The 21,284-nt window shown below is 28.9% G+C and overlaps 4 protein-coding genes across 7 annotated transcripts; 2 read left to right on the forward strand and 2 right to left on the reverse strand.

The window, feature by feature from the left end:
* The first annotated feature begins 226 nt into the window (after positions 1-226).
* On the forward strand, positions 227-6,507 carry LOC117232202 (REST corepressor 3). Of its 2 annotated transcripts, XM_033491416.1 has the most exons (10): positions 227-468; positions 995-1,063; positions 1,202-1,276; positions 1,350-1,564; positions 1,646-1,828; positions 2,517-2,627; positions 3,144-3,232; positions 3,551-3,725; positions 3,851-4,165; positions 4,231-6,507. In XM_033491416.1, the coding sequence occupies exons 1-10, from the start codon at positions 366-368 to the stop codon at positions 4,312-4,314; spliced, it is 1,419 nt and encodes a 472-aa protein (XP_033347307.1). In that variant the 5' UTR covers positions 227-365; the 3' UTR covers positions 4,315-6,507. The 2 variants fall into 2 exon arrangements, with proteins under 2 accessions (XP_033347307.1, XP_033347308.1); XM_033491417.1 differs by lacking the exon at positions 2,517-2,627.
* A 1,677-nt stretch (positions 6,508-8,184) lies between these two features.
* LOC117232199 lies at positions 8,185-15,284 on the reverse strand. 2 transcript variants are annotated; one of them, XM_033491410.1, is made up of 8 exons: positions 14,900-15,284; positions 13,228-13,480; positions 12,240-13,123; positions 11,406-12,168; positions 10,946-11,333; positions 10,731-10,873; positions 10,491-10,642; positions 8,185-10,429 (listed from the first exon to the last, which is right to left on the reverse strand). In XM_033491410.1, the coding sequence occupies exons 2-8, from the start codon at positions 13,303-13,305 to the stop codon at positions 8,212-8,214; spliced, it is 4,626 nt and encodes a 1,541-aa protein (XP_033347301.1). In that variant the 5' UTR covers positions 13,306-13,480; positions 14,900-15,284; the 3' UTR covers positions 8,185-8,211. The 2 variants fall into 2 exon arrangements, with proteins under 2 accessions (XP_033347301.1, XP_033347300.1); XM_033491409.1 differs by having other exon boundaries at positions 10,731-11,333.
* A 102-nt stretch (positions 15,285-15,386) lies between these two features.
* LOC117232203 (Golgi SNAP receptor complex member 2) lies at positions 15,387-16,958 on the reverse strand. Of its 2 annotated transcripts, XM_033491419.1 has the most exons (3): positions 16,770-16,958; positions 16,360-16,614; positions 15,387-16,194 (listed from the first exon to the last, which is right to left on the reverse strand). In XM_033491419.1, exons 2-3 carry the CDS (start codon positions 16,497-16,499, stop codon positions 15,696-15,698), a joined length of 639 nt encoding a protein of 212 aa, XP_033347310.1. In that variant the 5' UTR covers positions 16,500-16,614; positions 16,770-16,958; the 3' UTR covers positions 15,387-15,695. The 2 variants fall into 2 exon arrangements, with proteins under 2 accessions (XP_033347310.1, XP_033347309.1); XM_033491418.1 differs by having other exon boundaries at positions 16,360-16,958.
* An 842-nt stretch (positions 16,959-17,800) lies between these two features.
* LOC117232201 (beta-catenin-like protein 1) lies at positions 17,801-20,370 on the forward strand. The gene is made up of 9 exons (XM_033491415.1): positions 17,801-17,830; positions 17,958-18,337; positions 18,415-18,746; positions 18,819-19,042; positions 19,166-19,348; positions 19,419-19,566; positions 19,639-19,805; positions 19,866-20,049; positions 20,115-20,370. The coding sequence occupies exons 1-9, from the start codon at positions 17,801-17,803 to the stop codon at positions 20,201-20,203; spliced, it is 1,737 nt and encodes a 578-aa protein (XP_033347306.1). The 3' UTR covers positions 20,204-20,370.
* Positions 20,371-21,284: the final 914 nt, after the last annotated feature.

Genomic DNA, 21,284 nt, shown 5'->3' on the forward strand with positions numbered 1-21,284 from the left:
ATTTTTGCATGTATAAATAAAATTGTTTTGCTTAAGTTATGTATAAATTCAATTGAAAATACTTGTATCATGATTACAAAGAAATTATTGCAAATATTCGTTTTTTTTTTAAATACGATTCATTTCGAAATACATTGAAAATATACGTTGCCATCTTTACTTAGTAAATCGTTGACCAATCGGATCACTTTCATAAGCAGCCATTTTACTTTCGCTACGGTCGCACGAAGCGTAAGTCGAATTCTACCGAACACGGTGTAGTTTCAAGCTATCGCCTGCAACGCAGGTTTCGCTCATTTTCCGTACAAAAATCTCTTTGCTAGGGTAATAATTTGATACAAAGTAAATCGAAGAAAAGTTGGAGGATGGTTCTGGCAGAGAGAAACTCAGAAAATGTTAGAAATGGGCGCAGATCGAGGGGCCCCAGCCCTAATGGACAGACGGAATCTTCGAGCGAAGAAGACGGAGGTACTAATTTCATATTGCACTTCAATTAGTATTATAATTAGCGTGATCTTCTTAATCCTTATTTCGATCGATATATCATAAATATGCAATAACTCTAAGAATATATTCTCCTTTGGAAGTTTGCATACTTTTATATTGATCGAACGCGAAAATCCGTAAGGATCTTCAAACAGCGCGCCCCACTTTTCCTCTTTTTAAGCTTCTCCCATTTTCAGCCAATTCCTGTGAATATCTCTATGAAACAATTTTAATTCACTTTTTCGGTATTATTGAACTTTTATTTCTATATATCGTTGTAATAATATATTATTTTTTTTAATCGAACTAAATGAAGTATAATTGAGTCTTTATATATGTAATTGTGTATTAAAATAATTTGTAGCTATTACTGTATATTATCAATAAAATATAAATTAAAAAAACATTTTTGGAACTTCATGTTTTAACAAACTATACAATAAGTTCACTTATATTTTTCCATTAATTTGAAATTTCTACATTTTTAAAAAATTATAATTTCTTTAAGTTCCAGCAGAGAAAATCCGTGTTGGGAGGGATTATCAAGTTATTGTTCCAGAATTTGTTCCAGTCAGTGGTATGTTATTTAAACAGAATTATTAATTTCAGGTTCTTTTTACATATACATTGTAATTTAAAAAAAAGTTTCTTTCAAGTTCATATTTTTACTTTCATAATATATTTTATATAATATTATATATATTTTATATTTTAGAACGACGATTAGATCAGTGTCCTGATAGAGCATTATTGGTATGGTCTCCTACTACTGATATACCTGATCAAAAATGTAAATATCAACTGTTTTATTTATTTGATTTTTTATAATACATATATCATACAAATTTCTCTTTTCTTTATAGTGGATGAATATATCATATTAGCAAAGGAAAAGTATGGCTATAATGGAGAACAAGCATTAGGAATGTTATTTTGGCACAAACATAACTTAGAGCGTGCTGTATTAGATTTAGCAAATTTTACACCATTCCCTGATGAATGGACAGTAGAGGACAAAGTTCTTTTTGAACAAGCATTTCAGTTTCATGGGAAAAGCTTCCATCGAATTCGTCAAATGGTAGAATCTTTCCTGAATTAAAAATTAAAAAATACAAGAATTATATAAAAAATTGGTAATTGTTTTGTCTTATATTTACAGTTACCAGACAAATCTATTGCCAGCCTTGTTAAATATTATTATAGCTGGAAAAAGACACGGACTAGAACATCACTAATGGATAGGCAAGCAAGGAAACTAACGAGTGGTGGGAAAGAAGGAGAAAATGGTAGTGAAAATGGGAGTGAATTAGGTTCCAATACAGACAGTGAATCAGAAGAAAAAGTAAGACATATTTTTCAGATATTTAACAAATGCATGCACTTGATGTCCATGAAAAAGAATAAATTTTCTCTCTCTCTTTCTATCTAGAATAATATTTCATATTATAAAATATCATAAAATATCAGTTTTTAAATATTTTAGTAATTACAAATATAAAATTGTGTTTTATTAATTAGAATAACAAATTTATTTTTGTTGCTTGTTAACTTTTTTTACAAACAAAGTTAAAACTTTTTGTTTCCATTTTAATTTTGCTATCTTTTTTTATCACGTTATGTTAAGTAAATTAACGTTTGTGCTATTGCGTGTGGTAGTGTTCTCCTCTTGCTGCATTTTAATGCCATGGCACTGGCTCAAAATCGTACATATCTAATATGCAGTAATATGCGTCTAAAAAATGTATCCACACGGTAACGTATTCCATGCGGTGAATAATACGAAAATGATAAAAACACTGATCTACAATTGGTAAAAATTATCAGAACTATGAGTTAAGAGACGAATATGGAATGAACTAATATAATATAAAAAAAATGCAACTTAGATACATTAATATTAAACTTCTATTTTTTGTATCTTAATAATTTTCTGAACTATTAAAAAGATCTATATAACATCAGTAATACAAGACTAAAGCTAGTTAAATTATCGTTGCATCGTGTATGAACGTAAATGTGGAACGTTCTAGAAATGGACGATCCACCGCGGAATACGTCGTGGAAAGAACCAAGCTGTGCCAGGAAGCCAAGGCACTGACGCCAAAGCCCCATCCGACTCGGAAAACGCCCCTCAGGTTCAGGTACTCAGCCTAAACCTTACCCTGTTGCATAGCATAGTATGCTTATTATATTTTGCTATTACTTTTACCGTCCCGTATTTATTATTTCTCTGCCCTACATCTTTTTTTTTTTCTTTATCAAAAAGAACAAAATTTTGCGAAAGTAATCTACATAGTAGAATTGATAGGCTGAAACCTTACTGAGGAAAAAATGTTGAAGCCCAAAAATTATCTAATACAAGGGAGATCTAAATATCTCATGAACTTATTAATTCGAAAGAAATTATTGGCTTTTTATTACTTAAAAGTTTGACTAAAATAATAAAACTATAAAAAGTTCGGAGCTTCTAATTTTTTATGGCGGGCCGAATTAACGTTTCTAGATAGAATTTTAAATACTCTCATGTATATATTTCATTCTTTTCGTAATAAAAAATTTCTAAAGATTAGTTTAGTTACATGTTAGATAAATATTAACGGATGGAAAGGGTGGGGGGATTGTCAGAATATATTTTAAAAGGGTATTATGTGTTGTAGGGCTCGTGTAGCAACTGTGGCGTTGCTTGTCATAGTGTTCGTGCGACGCCGAAAGGACATGCGTGTCACAGCTGCTATCTGCACTGGAGGTCAGTGAGCGCAAGTTAAATAAAATTTCAATAATTGAGAAACTATTAGAACTTTTCTTAAAATTAGAATGTTCATGCATATATTTCATCATGAATTAAAGAATTATAGGAAATTAATTTTATATATTTAATGAGTAAAGTAATAATACATGTATCACAAAACTTTTTAAAATATACTTTCATAAGAATGCATGAGCATTCTTATTTATGTTAGTTAATTTTAAAGGAAGTTCCAAGAACAAAGTAATTGTAGATCAGATATATCACTGATAAGAAAATATTAGAAGTATACATTACAAATTTATTTAAATGATTTAGGCGAACTGGTGTAGCAAGACCATTAAGTTCCATGCCAGGTCGAACAAATAAAAGAAAACCACCTCGCGGTCTCGTTGTTAATCACGATGATTTAGCAGCATTGGCTGGTCAACCCAATCAAGCAAACAACAGTTTACAAGCGATTGACACCGAAATTGTTAGCCTAAAACGCCAAGTACGTTTTACAATAAAATAATATGAAACGTGTGGATACATTTTTATATGGAAAATCTATATAATTTATTGTTCGATTAAGAAAATCTGAGTTAGCTGAATAAAATTTTTAATTTTAATACACAGATACAATCAAACAAACAGCAAGTAAGCGCATTGAAACGTAAAACAACTGATGGTATTGATGATTTACGACCACCGGAAGTATCCAGCCGTATAAATGCTCGTTGGACAAATGATGAATTGCTCTTGGCCGTTCAAGGTGTCCGAAAATATGGGAAAGATTTTTCTGCGATTGCTGATGTAATCGGAACTAAAACAGAAGCTCATTTGCGGTCATTCTTTGTAAATTATCGACGAAGGTATAATTTAGATGCTGTCTTGAAAGAATATGAAGCTGAAAACGGTCCAATATTAATTGACGATGAAAAAGAAGAAAAGGTAAAATATTTACAACTTATTCTGCTTATGTTATTAGTAGATATTATTGGATATCAATGTTTCAGATGGATGTGGATCAGCCTAATGAAACAGCAGAGTCATCTCAAAAAACGAAATCATCCGTAGGTCTTGGACAAACTGCTAAATAACAAATGACTATACTTTTGAATACCGGCAAACGCGAAAAGAATAATCACAGGCACTTTGATCATCGATAATATTCTGTAAAAGGTATTTGTTCATAAGTCAGTTTGCAATTTTTATTTTTAATTTTACTACGTTATGCAATACTAATGCAATACTGCATTAGAAACATCAACTACAAGCAACAGTTTTCATTGAACTTATCCGTGAATCAATAATTCATAGAAAGAAATAGGAATAAATTAATAGGAACAAAAATATGTGAATTTATTTAGCAAAACTTAGTTTTGCGTATGTCTAATATGGATTTTATTAAGCAATATGGAAGAAACGTAATTCTATTAAAGACATCTAGTATATAATTCTAAGCATAGATAAATTAGATTAAAGATAAATACATCCAAGTGTGAATAATAAGTATGTCTGCAACATCTATTGTACATAATCATGGATGCATAATAAGTTTCTTTCAAATAAATCAATTGTATTATGTAGCATATAATATTTGTAGATATACATAAGGGATATCGAAGTCCCATTTTAAATGAAAGTAATTTAAAAAACAAAATTATTCACTTTAAATGAAGAAAGATTCAAACATTAATAAATGAATGAAAGATTCATGCAATTATAAAAATATTGAAAAAATGCTATAGTTTACAACATTCAGAAAGTCAGGTATGGTTCAGTAACTTCGATTTCATATGCGAATAATCAACGGTCTTCAACGATATTTTATCTATGCTCAAATATTAACTAGATATTATTCTAACGATTTGTCGCTACAATGAAGCTGTGTTTGTATTAATTTCAAGTTTTGCATGCACTTTATGTCTACTTAAGTCCTGTATATTTAATTTTTTATAAAATGTTTATAAAAAATATACATGATCTATGTTACGAAACTTAGAGTAAAAAGAATATATAGATAAGAACAAAATATAGAGAGCAATCACTTATTTATATTCCATTTATGTAAAATGTTCTTAAACAGTTTTCATGATTATTTCGTAATTCTATAAATCGGAAAAGAATTCTTGTCTTGTGCCTATGCATTTTTGGGCGTATGAAAATGAAGGAAAGAACAGTAAAATTTAAAAATATTCAATTTTAAAAATTGAGAAGATATTTCTCTTCTTTTCCCACTGCTTCCTATTTATATAATATGTATTCAAAGTATAACATTGAAATTTAGCGAGAATTAGACAATCTTCCATTCTTTATTAAAGTAAATAAAAATTTGGAGAACAAGAGAAATTCTTCCAACTTTTAAATTTTTCATATAATTGATTATGAACACTTGAAACTGTAACAATTTCATACTGTTCAAATCATTCGCACGTATATTATGATTCACATCATTTGTGAAGGTACTAGCAAAAATTTAATGCAATCATTGCCAAGTTATTTTACGTAAAAATGAAATCAATGATCGCGTTGAATGATATATTATTAAAAGAATAATGCTCAAGGAAATAATACAATTTCATTCACATTTTAACAAAAAATATTTAATATTTTATTAAAATACATCACAATAGAAATTTTTTTATTAGTTTTATAGAATATCAAACTTGAGAGATTGAAAATCGAATATATCAAATTGAAAAGAATATATTTTTATGGCTTGCTGCTGCATACTCAATCCATGTGTATAAAAAACAAAAAGAAAAAAATAATGGTTCCTGATATTTCTATTGTATTATGCAAAATTATGTGTATACTAAAATTGTCCGTATTTCAAACTGACGGTGCTCCTATATTTAAAAGCACAACATTTTGTACTCCTATAAAAAGGGAGTATTTTACTTGTATAATAGAAAATTATATTGAATAATTTTAATTCGACAAAATCTTTATACAAAAAAAGGTGTTTTTTATAAATTTGCCGAAATGCTTGTGTAATCTTAAATATTCGAACAAATAAGTGTATGTATATTAATCCGTATACACAATTCTATCTTAGAAGAAATTATGTCGTGAATTTTCTAGGTTTTAATAATAATTGTAAAAGATATAAATTTAGTTTGGAAGAAATAATTATTATTAGACATCATTCTCAAGATAAACTTACTTCCAATGATCTTTTACTGTTTTGCAAAAGAACATTTAAACATCATATACCTGTAACTTTGCTTATAGTTTCATGTGCACATCCACATTTACTATTAATAGCAATAGCAATAAGACCGTTAGTTTAATGTTTGTCTAGGGTAGAGTCTACTACTTAATGTTAACTGTTTGAGTCTCAGAGGTCTTTGAAAAAATAGGGTCGAAAAATCCCAAACAGCGCGATAGCGTTTGTCTTAATCAATTGCGAAGAGAAATAAGCGGCGCAATAGCGCTCATCATATTTGTTATTTTTATGAAATATTATATAATTTTATTAAATTATATTATATTATATTTTTATGAAATTATTATATATGCATACTATAAGTTTATAAATATTTCAAGTTTTGTTCAATGACAATTATTGAGAAGATAACAATGAAATACAAAGTACCATTAGTTGTCCGTAACGTTCAAATGTACTGGGACTTTTCGACACAAAATCTAAACAGCGCGATCACGCTACTTGGGATTCAAACGGTTAATAAAAAAAAAAACACTCGCAAGCGTGTGTGCACGATTTCTTTAACAAAAGATGGTATTCTTGAAAATGATTATGAGATTAGGTACACCGTAGAAATTATTATATAACATGGATGTAAATAGAAATGATCACCAAAGAAATTTACTATAATCGTTAGTGACATATCACGAAGGCGGATGAAATAGCCGACAAAGACTATCTCGTCAAACAGTTTGCAAAACTCAATTGAAAAAGTATATAGTACGATTAGAAGTAAATAGAAAATCATTTGAAATCTTCTGTTCTTTTTTTAATACAATATTCCATTCAAGCATAATGTAATGATTGTAAAATATTAAAACTTTTAATGAATAGTACCTACATAGAAAAGCATTTGAATTTACTTGTGTAATAAGTAAGGAAAAGTTAACTTTCAAAAATATTCAATGAAAAATAATCTGTTATGTTCTGATCGTTTTCATATTTTTAGTACGTGCAATTTTTTCACACACGAAAGCATGGCGCAGTGTTCAAATATATTATTAAATATAAGCTTTCATAGTTTAAGATTGAAGAAGGAAGTCACATTCAAATATTTTGCTATGTGGATGTTCTCTTTTCCTGCTAAAGGAACTTCTTTCTTCAATACTTCTTTAATTACGAATGCATTTAAACAAAAGATGATGGGCTGTTAGCGAATAAAGGATGTTTCAAACGAATGAACTTGCTTGATGTCCAGATATACTTTTGAAATTGAATTTTTGTAATTTTATATATACTATATATATTGCCAATTATTAGAATGTTTGCGTAAGGTTGTTCTGATAATTCATGAAGCACATTGACGTTATACAATACTTTTAACTTGCACGGACAACAAAATTTTAGTTTAACGATTAGAAATATTATGTATTTTGAACAATATTACGATAAATTTACTACATTTGATAACATTGTGTAAGGGTGTTAATTGTAGATACGGTAAAGTATGAACAATGGGACATATTAAAGGATGAAAATTACACAGTATGTAATATACATATATTCTATGATCGTTCAAAATTTTCTAATATTTTAAGGCAATTAATGTAGCATAATGTAAATATGAAGTTACAAGCTTCGCGAATGTATACACATTCATATGTCCGTAAAATGTACAGATGTATTTATTCAGAACTACATATTAAATATTTCTTGTGTACTTTGATAGGCTAAAAAGCATTTATTTCGAGACACCCTAATAAAAAAATGATAAGTATCTAGTTATAAAGAGTAATCCGTTATTGCTTATCGTTTATTCATTAAAATTGTACATTACATATTATTATTAGCTATAATTCTGTATTACAATTTTTTGTTTCATTAATAAATAATTTACATACTTAGTATTTAAAATAGTTTCTAAATTCATATCATCGAAATAACATTCTCGTTGCAGTTGATATTTCGATTCATGCGTTTCATTATCGCATCCTATCGTACTATCTTTTGTAGAGTAGTTATCATGGCTGTGCTCCTTTCGTTTCATGTAATAGAAACAAAGATTTAGAAACTTCGACTCTTCTCTATAAAAAGGATTATCATCATGGTAGAAAGGATTTTCAATAGTCGTGTTACTATCAAAATACTTAATACTGTGTGTGAACAATTTTACGAAAAATAGATTCATATCGTTATCCGTAGGAAAATTTAATTTTTCGAGCATTACTTCGGATAATAGTCTTTGATATATAAGTTCATCATGCCCTAAAGCATTATATTCAGTATTAATTGTCTGTAGAACATGCGCCCTTAAATTTTCCGCAATAATTTCGCGTATCTCTGTAATTTCATCTTTCAGTAGAATTAAACAGCAATGTAAAATACTTAATTTAGTTTTGCTTGTTAATTCTGCAAATCGATGAACTAAGAATTGCATAAGTTCAACTGCGATTCGTCTCATGTGTTCTTCTTCATGAACACTTAATTTGAGTGTATGGGATAGTACTTCGTCTATCATTGCCTCGTTTCGAGAAAAAATTATCAATATGCATTTTAAACTCCATAAATTATAATATCTTACAGTTTCTAATTTTTCAATAAACGAAATTTCTACTATTTTCGTAATATCTAATTCATTTATATCTAATAGCGGCCAATGCTTCAAAGTTCTCAAAATGTAATTTATCATTGCATTTAAAAGTAGTTCATTACATCCGTATTCATTCAGCAATACACGTTTGAGTAAAATTTCCAAAATTGGGATGCTATGTGACACGTGATTTAAGAAAGAAATACTTTGATCGATACAAGGGGAGTACAAAATTTTATGCAAAATATCAATATTAACGTTATTAGTACGGTTTATATAGTCAGCATATAACTTTGTAGAAAGGTCTACAAATTGGAAAAATCCTGGTTTTATTTTCTCAGAAGAGAGTAAAAATCTGTTTCCGTTAAAAATAAATATGTCTTCTTTAGATATCTCATCGGAAATAAATTCTTTTAGTTGTAAAAATAGCATTTCAATCATGTAACATATTTGTGAGCTACATTCTCCTTTCGACATATTACTCCAAATTCGTAATATTTTTCGAAATCGCAGCCATTCTGGAGATTTTTCTAATCCACGATCAGCGTATCGCTTAACATTCGAACACACATTTATACTTTCAATTTCAACGGATAATTTTTCTTTGAGAAATTTCATAGTTAACAAATAACCATGGATTAAATTAACACTCTGGCATGAAGAAATATCGCACTTTAATTTCTGAAGCTCGAGTTGAATTTGTAAAAAGTCTGTTAATGCTGCATATGCCTTTGCAGCTAAGAATCTAACATAGAAAATAGGATTTCCAATCAGCATATAAAGTAAGTATTTTACTTTTGATACATATTTTTGCGAGGAATAATCAATTAAGTTGCAAGCACTACATGAAAATTTCGAAAGGAGTATAAGAATATGAACGATATTCGAATGTAAATATAGAGCAGTAGAGAACCTTGTAAAGGTAAATGAAAACCTATGTAATTCTTTCATGGCATAGTCTGCAAGTAGTGGATAATGCGTAACAAAATGATTAATGGAATAACCATTTCCAAAATCTAAGGTATCCCCATAACTTTGGCCTATTAATCTTGGAACTATCGAACCAAATAATTGTAGACTTGCATTTCTGATAGTCCATATTTCTGATTCCAAATATTTAAAACAAGTTAGTGAAATTCTTTCCATATATGGAGTTAACTGTGCGTTTATTTCTTTATCAGCTACTAAAGCCCGTAGAAAATATAAACGTCTTGCCCATGGAGAATCGTGTTGAAATTCTATGCTCTTCAAATTCTCATCAGAAACATTGTCCAACAGGTCTAATAATTTTTGTACTGCAAAATGCAAAAGAGGTCTATCTCGTCGATTATCGCTAACGACAATTCTATGAAACATAATTGATAATCCAGCACCTCTTCTGGTAATGTTTAAAGAATCCATAAAATTATTTTCTAATATACGCAATATATGTGTTTTTGGCAAATTAGAATACTTAGCTTCTTTGCACAAACATCTGAAATGACATAATCGCTAGATATTTAATTTTCCTATTATCCTATCAATATGAATTATACCTCGTTAATTGTCCAATTGCTGTACCCGCTGCTTCCACTACACCTTTGTGTCTACATCTGAGTAATACAGTAATGATAACATTTGCGGAACGTTTAACTGTATCGTCGGAATACATTAATGTACCTATTTCACAAGCTATTTCACAGGAGACCTACATAGAAAATATGCTTTATTATCTTACTTTTGTTTACAAAGAGATATATTTATTAAAATTAAACGATAAAGGTTAAAACTTTTACCTTTAAAGACATCCAAATGCAAGAGATGAGTACCTGATGTGCAGGAGTTAAACTTAAATCATCGAAATTGATGTTGTCTATCTCACTATTTTTAATAGCTTCGTTAATCGCTAATCCCATTTCTGCGAACGACGACGAATATTCTACAAATTCAGTTACAATTTCATCTAAGGCAAGATATATTTTAGACTTCAATGAAATTGAATAAAATATACCTGTATTTTTGGATTTTGAAGAAAATATATATAGAAAAAAATCTGTAGCATCTTCCAATAGATACAATATTTTTTCAATAAATTCTGAAGATATATTAGAACTTTCTTGACCATTTTGAAAAGCAATATTTAATAAAGCAGTCATCACGCCATAAAATGGTTTATTTTGAACAACTGCCTTTAGTACATCTTCTTTCATTTGCATTAACTGATTTGTAGCTTCATTAAACAAGAAATCCGAATATTTCAACTGATCATTATAATCCTTATGATCTTGTAAAATATTCAAAGGCAACCATTTTACTAAAATTGACATAAGAGCCGCACCACTTTCAATTTCATAGAATTTAGAAGAATTACAATTTTTCAATGCCGTGTGAAATAATATCTAAATCAATAATGTCCTTTTTTTTTTTTAATGAAAAACCAACTGTTGAGAAAAAGATGAATAATTTCTTACCTGCTTTTCAACATGAGACAAAATATCTTTATTGAAATAATTAAGAATAATAGAAGCAGCTAATTGCTTGACATCAAGTGCAGAATCTAGTACAAGTCTTAATAAGATAAATAAACTCCTTCTGTTTGTGAATTTCCAGTTTCCAGTTATTATTAAATGTTTTTCCACCAATGAAATGCACAAAACATTTTCGACATTGGACTTATTTGTGACAAAGCCATTGGTAAATGAAAGTATGGCTCTATACAAATTTAAGCCTAGAATTTTTCTTTGATAACAAGAACCAATTTCAAAACAATCCAAAAAGAATTCATGCAACCAATGTGTAATGTAGTACACATCTTGCATACTGTTTGAATTATTATCACACATTTTTAGAACGTTAGTATAAAATATTTTAAAATATTTGACAATCCCATCTCTCATGTACACTGTTGTACTATTTGCATTGTGCCATAAAAAATGTTGTACTGTAAAAAGCTGATCTCTATTTTCATTGTATAATCTAGTTATTTGATAACAATTTATGGCAAATCCATTCAATCTTATGATTTCTTTATTATGATTTATATAACATTCTATCCTTGCTTGTTGTGGAAGATCAATATGCATTTCACAAGCCAATTTTTGGAGATGTGAACGTAAAAAATGTTCTCTTATATCTGTGATTAAATTCCATAAATAAGGTAAAAGATTTCTGTACTTTTTAACAACTGGTTCAAGCCAATGTTTGTAAAGTAACTGAAGAGCATTATGATTTTCACTGAAATTAAATATCCATATTTTGACACTAGAATTTTCCATTATTTGTAAAAGTTTGGTAGTTTAACTCACTTCTCTGGCGATTCCCAATGGTGAAAGAGGTAGTTCATTATATCTCCAAAGGCTTCTTTCCATTCATTTTCGCTTAATTTTTTTATAATAGCAAGATAAACTTTTGTACCAGCAGAACGCAAATAATATTTTGTTAAGCTAGTACATAAAGAAAATAAAAAGTCATAAGATGTAATAATTTTGATTTTGTCCAAAACTTCGCAAATTTCCGCAAGTATATCATATTTTAATTCGTTCTGCCAAGAAATTGTATTGACACAATGCTTAAACAGATACTCCAAATATCCATTATATTTGTTTTCCATGATTTTCAGGTACATGTTAAAAATAAGTGCTGAATTTTGCTTACTAATGTCATTGATAGCATTACACCAATTTGAAAAGATAATTGCTTCAAGTCTCTGCTCTACTTCAGAATATGTATTCCAAAAAGTTGTGTTTATGGTTCGTTGCAACCACATGTATAATATTTTGTATGCAAAATAAGAATGTTTAGTATATCTTATACAATGCTCAAATATAACATCGAAAATGAGAAAACAAATATCATTAGAATATATTTTACTGCAATTTACTTGTAAATACCCATAAGCGCAAATCAGTTTAAATAATCCGGATTCAACAGTATTATACTTTTTATTGAAGATGTATACTTCATTATGTTTAAAGCTCAAAAGATTTGTAAAAGTTTCTTTTAGAAATACTAAATTAGATTGCATTGACAATAAAGCAAAAAATGTATGGGAAGCCAACAAGGTTCTCTCTCTTTTTATTTCTGTATTCGAAGCAAAAGCTCCTATAATGTGTATATAAACTGGTTGCCATTGTTTTAAATGTTCATCATTCCAGGATTCTTTGCATGATGAAGCAAAGCTTATCAGTTTCTAAAAATACAACAACAAAATACTTTATGTTTATGTAAAGTAATCTAATAGACATTAATCGTTTTAAATGAAATTGTACATTAATAGAATCATAAAATACTAACTCTGAAAATAGCAGTGTCTTCTGCACATGTTTGTAACTCTTTGATTACATAATTCAATTCCATATTTTTTGTACACATTTTGTTATTGTAATTTAATAACAGAAGATTCAATTTAATAATTATGTATATTATATATATTTTTGTACCCTAGTCATACGTGTTTGTATTTGTTGTTTGAAAATTAAAAACTGCTTTTGAAGTTTGTGCAGTTGCATCAGATTTGTCTGTTTTGTCTCCATCAAGGCTGCATGTCCTGCAATTAATATGTAATAATAACATTCTTTAAAATTTTGTTTTTTAAACAAAATTAAAAAATTAATAGAAAACATAATTAATGCCTGCAAAACCATAAAGAAAGTTTAAAAATTCAAAAAGTAATGAATTATTGGTTTAAATGTAAATAAGCATATCATCCAGCAGCCATAAAATTAGCCTCTATGTGTAAAATAATTGAGAAAGCAAATATGATCTGCTTTTAATATAATGGATTAAGGATCATCATACAATATAAGAAGACAATATTGTTACTTGCATTTGTTTTATTATAAGTAATAAAAATAAGAAAACTTAATTTGGAAACAATTTAATAGCTATTAGTTCAAATGTAATAAATTATAAATTACAATTGCTAAATTAGTTTTATATTTTATGTTGCATTTTGTTCTTCAGGAACATACCCCCCTTGTTCTAGCTGCTCTTTGAATTTCAAGTACTCTCGTTTACGATCAAAGTGTTTTACCTAGTAAAAAGTAATAAACATGAAGATTTAATGAAAGAGAGACAGGCATTACATATAGGAAAATTATTTCCTTTACTGTTACTTATTATACTTCATAAGTGAAAAACATAATATTACAATTCTTCAATTATTATAATAAAGTACAAAATTTACCCATAGTGCAGGACAAAACTTTTCATATTGATCTCTAAATTTTTTACACTCTGTTTCTGTTTTGCCATCATCAAGACACTTCCAATATTCATCTCTATGATTCCAACATTTTGCACGATCTTCTTTACTTGGAAAAGACATCCTAAAATAATCCAATTTGTATATCCAATTATATATTACATATTTATGCTTTCCTTTTTTAAATCAATATGCATTCCTTTCCTTTAGCTTTACAAACTTATTAAATAAATTTTTATGTGTTTTTAGTAAAAAAGAAATTACAATGTTCCAACTCAAAAGAATTAATTTGCACTTACCTATATTATATATTGTAGAACTGAAACCTTTTCGGAATTGAATAAATTTTCACTTACAAATTCAAAATGTGTTACAAATACTTATTTTTACAGAAATTAAAAATAAGAACCTTAAAATAAAACAAAATGATTACATAATCTTATAGCACTATAGTGTAATTTATACACCAAAAATCATAAGAAAAAATTGAACTTTTTTATTTTTTAATTTAAAAACGACTTTCAAAGATATAACTTAGTGATTTAATTTTTTAATTTATTATATTGAATATAATTTGTGTTATAGGTTACTCAGGACAATAAATTCCATTTTATTAAATAATTTATAAAGTTTTTAATATTATAAAGGCATATATACATAAATAAAACAAGTAAATTGAAATTTGTATTATTTATGTATTTTACCTTCATATAAACGTAGATTACTTTATTTTTATGCTAATAGTGGAAAATAGAAACTAACCTGTCTATTAGTTTCCTTAAGATAAACCATGGAATACTACAACACAAGATTATATAAAATTTTGTTGTATCGAATTTACATTCGCTTTTTAAATTACAGATATATATAATCCTTATTTTTTTAATTTATTATAAAATAGTATGAATATTCAACACAAATAAAGAGTCCTTGCAAGCATAATTTATTATTTTTAATGTGTACAGTCAAAAAATAGTATTTTATCATTTAAATTAGGATAAAAAATGAATTTTAATCCAATTATTTTACAAATAAAAAAGCACATGGGTATCCATATTCAATATTCCCACATGTACTTACTTACTAAATGGAAATGATATCAGTGTTGCCAATACCCATATATTAATTTGTGATTTTTAGGAATGAGTTTTATTTCTAGCTAAATTCGTATAAAAGTGGTAATACACTATCAATAAAAAATTAGAAATCTATTAACGACATTGATACCGGAATGAATTAAATTGCCACATTTATGCTGTTAACATATAGCTCTGCCATTCTTATTTTATTGTGTACACACATACAAATACATGTGTATTAATATTTAATAAGTAACAATTACAAATTTCAGGTTCACAATGCAACATTCAATTTAATATGTGAAGGATGAAGCATTCAACATTATTAATTCAAATATATTATATATCACGTATAGTAGTAAAAACATACCAAATTTCTTTATACAATGCCAAAAACAATTTCCTATTTAAAATACTTCAATAATTAATAGTGTTAATTGCATCATCCTATGTACTTAAAAAGTGGAAGGTAATATTTTCTATGTAAGATAAATTATAATTAAAACTATAACAAAGCATGTGAACAACATTCCACCAACTAGGATAAATCCATCCTGTCTTGCTCTCTGCTCTATTAGTCTCATTGTGGTTTGTGAAAGTCCTAATGTATTCCCAATGTCTATTAATTTCCTATGAGCCCCTTTTAAAGTTATTCTTTGTGATCTCAAACTATCCAAAATACTACTACCACTTTGAAGGAGATCATCCATACCACTAACTGCATTTCTTAAACTATGATTGTGTTGTACATTATGATCTATCATAATATCAACATGATCATTTGTGGTAAATGTCCTAGACAGCAATGCTTCCCTTTCAGCTTCTTCTCTTTGTTTTCTAATCATTTTGTTGCGCCATGAATTTAAAGCAGCTGTGAGATGACGGCTGTCATATTTCAGTTGATCCACGCGCATTTTAGCATTCTGTCTTTGAGATATAGGGCCTTTACGGCATAATACATCTAATTTCTCGCAATTACTGAAATGTAAGAGTATGAAATTGTATATTATTATTTCATAATATTTTTATAAAATACATGTATACATGCAAGCAAAATAAATGTATCTATGAATTCTACATAGATCTATGACTTCTTTATATAATTACCTACATAAAAAATAAAAGTTTTTTTTTAATAACTACCTGTTGATGAGGTTTATTTTTGATTCTATGTTGTTTTCTATTTCTTTTACATCCAGGTTAGGCGTTTTTTTCTCAAGCTGTGAGAAAAGATGTTGTGTTTCTTGGACCAGTTTGTTTGTTTGATGATATAGAGTTTCCATACTTAATAATAAATAGTTCCATTCGTATTTCGACAACTCGTGTCGGACCGTGTGCGAAAGTTATGACGTGTACGTATAAATACTACTGTCACTGTCAGATCATCAAATGGGATATCTGTAACAGTGGTTATCAAAATCTATCAGAGGATAACTTCCAATAACTTTTAGATAGAATAAAGATAATAGATCAAACTTCAAAAAGCAAATAAATGAAAAGGGCCAAATATGAGACAGGCCAAAGAGAAAACTCAAAGTGTTAAGATACATTGCACATATAAATAAAGGAGCGGACCCTGGAAACCATGCTAATACTATACAAATCATTGATAAAATCGGTAATAGAATACGGAATTAACATATACTTTCCAACAGGAAACCATTAAGCAAAAAAGAGAAAAAATATAAAATGCAGAATAGCCATGCGCTATAATATAACAACGCCAATCAACGTGATGAATGCAGAAGCAGGTATCATGGACATAGAAAATAAAATCGAATTAGTAACAAGAAAGTACACCATTAAGAAAAAAGCAGACTCCATAGAATAGAGATATAAAGATAGAGTGCGTGAGTGAGCTGAAAAAAAATATATGAATAGAAAGAGAATGCTGCATAGAAGCCCCTTATATCCTTGTCTAAAAAGCATACATATTGGTACTTCGTACGTCGTACAGTAAATATGGAAGTGTAAAACCGGTAAACGAGTGGCGTCAATGAGCGTGCCTGATTAGACAAGCACAGACAGGCCCTCTATGCAACATTCTCTTTCTATTCCCATATCACATCTACCTACACGGTAACATATGACTCGCGCACTTTATGTTTATTCTATGGCAGATTCATACAGCGCGACACTAGGGAGAATAAAAGACATAGTAGATATCACCATTATAGACACCCACACAAGAAATGATTATACAATAAAAACCTTTAAAAAATAAATCTGCTCATGGTGATTTTTTTATTTATTAAGTCATGAAATAACTATCAAATTTTCTTTTTTTTAATAAAAAATAAAACAATTCTTGTCTGCTTGAATGAAACGGAAAGTACTGACATCTTTAGGTTTAAATCGTATATAAGACATTTTTGTAAGTCAATGAAATTTATGTTGGTAAATATAATTAAAAGATTAATTAATCTATTGGATGTGTAATTTTTATTGCATAATAAAGTTTACACAACTTTTTTAAATTTATAGTGAGTTACTTATGACCATGATATATATTGGCTGAGAGTGATAACCAAATTGTGTTTGTCGCATGTAATACCTTCTAAAAGGAAATCTATCGTTCTTACAAATGGATATCGGTGAATTATTATCGTACAAAGTAAGTTTGTAAAACCGTATTATTTATGATACGAAAATTTGTATTATCTAAAATTTTGATGCTAACCTAAGTACACACAGTACATACAAGTTATTTTTATTTGCTATTCTGTGTTCATTTCGTATAGCCACCAAATACACCAAAACGACCAGTAGCAGGAGAAGAAGATGATGAAGATGAGTGGGAAAATGCTAAGAAACCTAAAAGAGTAATTAAAACTCCATATCATGCACGTCAAAGGCAACAGAGAGAAATCGAAGTGACTCCAGTTAGAAGCAGTGAACCTCCTACACCTATCAGAGCTGCTTTACCTTCACCAGCAAATGATGTTGTTGAACCACAGCTGACAGAGAAAGAAAAGCAAGATATATTAAAATACGTAGAAACTGAGGCTCCAGAAATAGAAGCATTAGATGAAGCAACACTAAAGAGAATGGTTCTTCTATTTGAAAAAAGGGCTCTTAGGAACCAAGAAATGAGAGTAAAATTCCCTGATCAACCAGAAAAGTATATCATTTTCTAACATTATGCATGAAGATCAAGCTTAAAATATAAGATTGAAATTATATTTTAAAATTTAATAGATTTATGGAATCAGAAGTAGAACTGCATGAAACTCTCCAAGAACTTCATGTTGTTGCAACAAACCCAGATCTATATCCTTTAATGGTGGAATTAGGTGCTGTACCTTCACTGCTTGAATTATTATCTCATGAGAATACGGATATAGCAGTTGGTGTAGTGGACCTTCTGCAAGAATTAACAGATGTAGATATTTTACATGAAAGCCAAGAAGGTGCTGATACATTGATTGATGCTTTATTAGAACAACAAGTTTGTGCTCTTCTTGTACAAAACTTAGAGAGACTGGATGAATCAGTAAAGGAAGAAAGTGATGGAGTTTATAATACTTTAGGTAATAATTATTGTAAGTTGGTGAGTACCTTACTTTGAAATTAAAGTAAATATTATGGTACATTTTTTTCAGCTATTTTTGAGAATCTCTTAGAGTTTAGGCCAGAACTGTGTGGAGATGCAGGGAAACAAGGATTAATGCAATGGCTCCTAAGGAGAATCAAAGCAAAAACACCATTTGATGCTAATAAGCTTTATGCTAGTGAACTTTTATCTATTCTTTTGCAAAACACACCAGAGAATAGGTTACTTCTTGGTGAACTTGATGGAATTGATGTGTTATTACAACAATTAGCGGTAATATTATTTGTATTTTCCCTTTTTCTATATATTTTTTGTATTTCTTTCTTTATATTTTACTTATTTTTATACTTTTCATACATTTTTATGTGCTTTTAAAATAATTTCTATTAATTTTAGTATTACAAAAGACATGATCCTCAAACAGCTGAGGAGCAAGAAATGATGGAAAATTTATTCAATGTATTATGTTCAAGTTTAATGGCAACTGTAAACAGAGATAGGTTTTTAAGGGGAGAAGGACTGCAACTTATGAATTTAATGTTGCGAGAAAAAAAAATGTCTAGGAATGGTTCTCTTAAAGTAAGTAGCAGGTTAAAATTTATATTTAATTTGTTTCTTAATATCAATAAACAACAATGTTATATTCTAGGTATTAGATCACGCAATGAATGGCCCAGATGGAAAAGATAATTGTAGTAAATTTGTTGATATTCTCGGATTAAGAACAATATTTCCTTTATTCATGAAAACACCAACAAAAAATCGGAAGAGAATGCTTACAGCGGAAGAACACGAAGGTAACTAAACCATGAGAGATTTTCCTTAATTACGTTTGTCTACGATATTTTCACGAATAATTATTGTTGTAGAACATGTAGTATCAATTATAGCAAGTATGCTAAGGAATTGCAAAGGTCAACAACGTCAAAGATTGTTGAGTAAATTTACGGAAAATGATTACGAGAAAGTGGATCGATTGATGGAGCTCCATTTCAAATATCTTGAAAAAGTGGAGGAAGTTGAAAAAAATACAAAGGTTAGTAAAAAGATATAAATTTTGAAAATATTTTATTTGATAATATATTTAATGATATAGGAAGATGAAGATGAAGAAGAATCGTACCTGAGAAGATTAGATGGTGGATTGTTTATTTTACAATTAGTAGATTATGTATTATTAGAGGCGTGTACCGGTTGTCCACCGGCAGTTAAGCAACGAGTAACACGAATTTTAGCTCAAAGAAGAGCATCTTTAAAAACTATAAGGCATATCATGCGAGGTATATTTTTTATTATAATATTTTAGTATTATTTTATTTGCTTTTAATTTAATTATTTTGTTTAGAATACGCGGGAAATCTTGGCGATGCTGGAGATTCGGAATGGAGAGAAGCAGAGCAACAACATATATTGCAATTAATCGATAAATTTTGATGTATACTTTTTAATGAAAGAGTTAAAAACTTTAAGCTTTTTGCCTTTTTGTAAATTTTTTCCAGAAGTAGCAATCCTATGGATATCTATCACATGTATAAAATATATCATTAGAAATATTCATTTTTATATGCAAAGATTAAAAGAAGCGTTTGTAAAAAATTAAATGAGTGTCATATATTTTATCGCAGTTTGTGTACAAGTAAGTTGTGAAGTAAACACTAAATCAAATTATACGACGATTAATCGATTTATTGTTTTAATTCATATCAAGCAACATGATTGATAATGCTATGTTGTACGATAGCGCGTAAAGCCTTGTACTCAAAATTTATAATCGATTTTAGTTCTCTGAAGAATTTTTTCACCCACTGATGAAATATTTCGTAACGATATCATAGATGCACGTTAATAAAATGGGTGAAAATAAAGCAGTGATCACAAGTCGTTATTGTTTGTATCATGTCAGTTTTGAGCAAGATAATCCCAAGTTTAATCGATGTTGTCCATCCATACGAATCGGAAGATACCGTTTATAACTTTCAAAATTACTACGGCGAAATTCTACTATCGGGCTGTTTGTGGAGGAGCTGTTATCGTAGAAAAAAATTTGGTTTTTACGAAAAATTCATTGTTGACAGTGGCTGTGTGAAATACTTTCAACGATTCAACGATCGTGACAACGTATTTCATTGTCAGAAATACTTTTCCTATTTCGAGTTCATCATTTGTCAAGTAAGTACAAGATTTTACTTAAATTTCTCAAAATTAAAAATGACGGGTCAATAACCCGGTGTATACAATACGAACATCACAACTACGAATGATACGTGTATCTACCACGTAATTGTGCTTCGTACTTGACACTCTGTGGCAAATCTATATTTATGGTAAAATTTAACATTTATTTCGTGAAATTTATAATTAAATGTAATAAAAAAAGAATGCGCGCGTTTTCTCTCAGGCTCACCGTAACCATGGTAACCCACGTGGACGCATGCGCTTACAATTGGTATGCTTAATCGTAGTACCGTGTCTTCTCAGTTCTATATCAGTTATAGTCGTACATGCACTTATTAAG

This window comes from Bombus vosnesenskii, unplaced genomic scaffold, assembly GCF_011952255.1.
Source record: "Bombus vosnesenskii isolate JDL3184/JDL3185 unplaced genomic scaffold, Bvos_JDL3184-5_v1.1 scf7180000013285, whole genome shotgun sequence".
Lineage (NCBI taxonomy): Eukaryota > Metazoa > Arthropoda > Insecta > Hymenoptera > Apidae > Bombus > Bombus vosnesenskii.

What these genes read in the sequence shown, in the direction of transcription:
- LOC117232202 (XM_033491416.1), top strand. Translation starts at nt 366, where the DNA reads ATGGTTCTGGCAGAGAGAAACTCAGAAAATGTTAGAAATGGGCGCAGA. An exon ending in TTGTTAGCCTAAAACGCCAA is followed by an intron (nt 3,726 to 3,850) that starts GTACGTTTTACA and finishes TTTAATACACAG; the next exon opens with ATACAATCAAACAAACAGCA. An exon ending in ACGATGAAAAAGAAGAAAAG is followed by an intron (nt 4,166 to 4,230) that starts GTAAAATATTTA and finishes TCAATGTTTCAG; the next exon opens with ATGGATGTGGATCAGCCTAA.
- LOC117232199 (XM_033491409.1), bottom strand. Translation starts at nt 13,305, where the DNA reads ATGTGTACAAAAAATATGGAATTGAATTATGTAATCAAAGAGTTACAA. An exon ending in AAGACACTGCTATTTTCAGA is followed by an intron (nt 13,124 to 13,227) that starts GTTAGTATTTTA and finishes TTGTATTTTTAG; the next exon opens with AAACTGATAAGCTTTGCTTC. An exon ending in TGTCTCATGTTGAAAAGCAG is followed by an intron (nt 11,334 to 11,405) that starts GTAAGAAATTAT and finishes TTATTGATTTAG; the next exon opens with ATATTATTTCACACGGCATT.
- LOC117232203 (XM_033491419.1), bottom strand. Translation starts at nt 16,499, where the DNA reads ATGGAAACTCTATATCATCAAACAAACAAACTGGTCCAAGAAACACAA. An exon ending in AAAATAAACCTCATCAACAG is followed by an intron (nt 16,195 to 16,359) that starts GTAGTTATTAAA and finishes CTTACATTTCAG; the next exon opens with TAATTGCGAGAAATTAGATG.
- LOC117232201 (XM_033491415.1), top strand. Translation starts at nt 17,801, where the DNA reads ATGGATATCGGTGAATTATTATCGTACAAA. An exon ending in TGTTATTACAACAATTAGCG is followed by an intron (nt 19,043 to 19,165) that starts GTAATATTATTT and finishes TATTAATTTTAG; the next exon opens with TATTACAAAAGACATGATCC. An exon ending in CTAGGAATGGTTCTCTTAAA is followed by an intron (nt 19,349 to 19,418) that starts GTAAGTAGCAGG and finishes GTTATATTCTAG; the next exon opens with GTATTAGATCACGCAATGAA.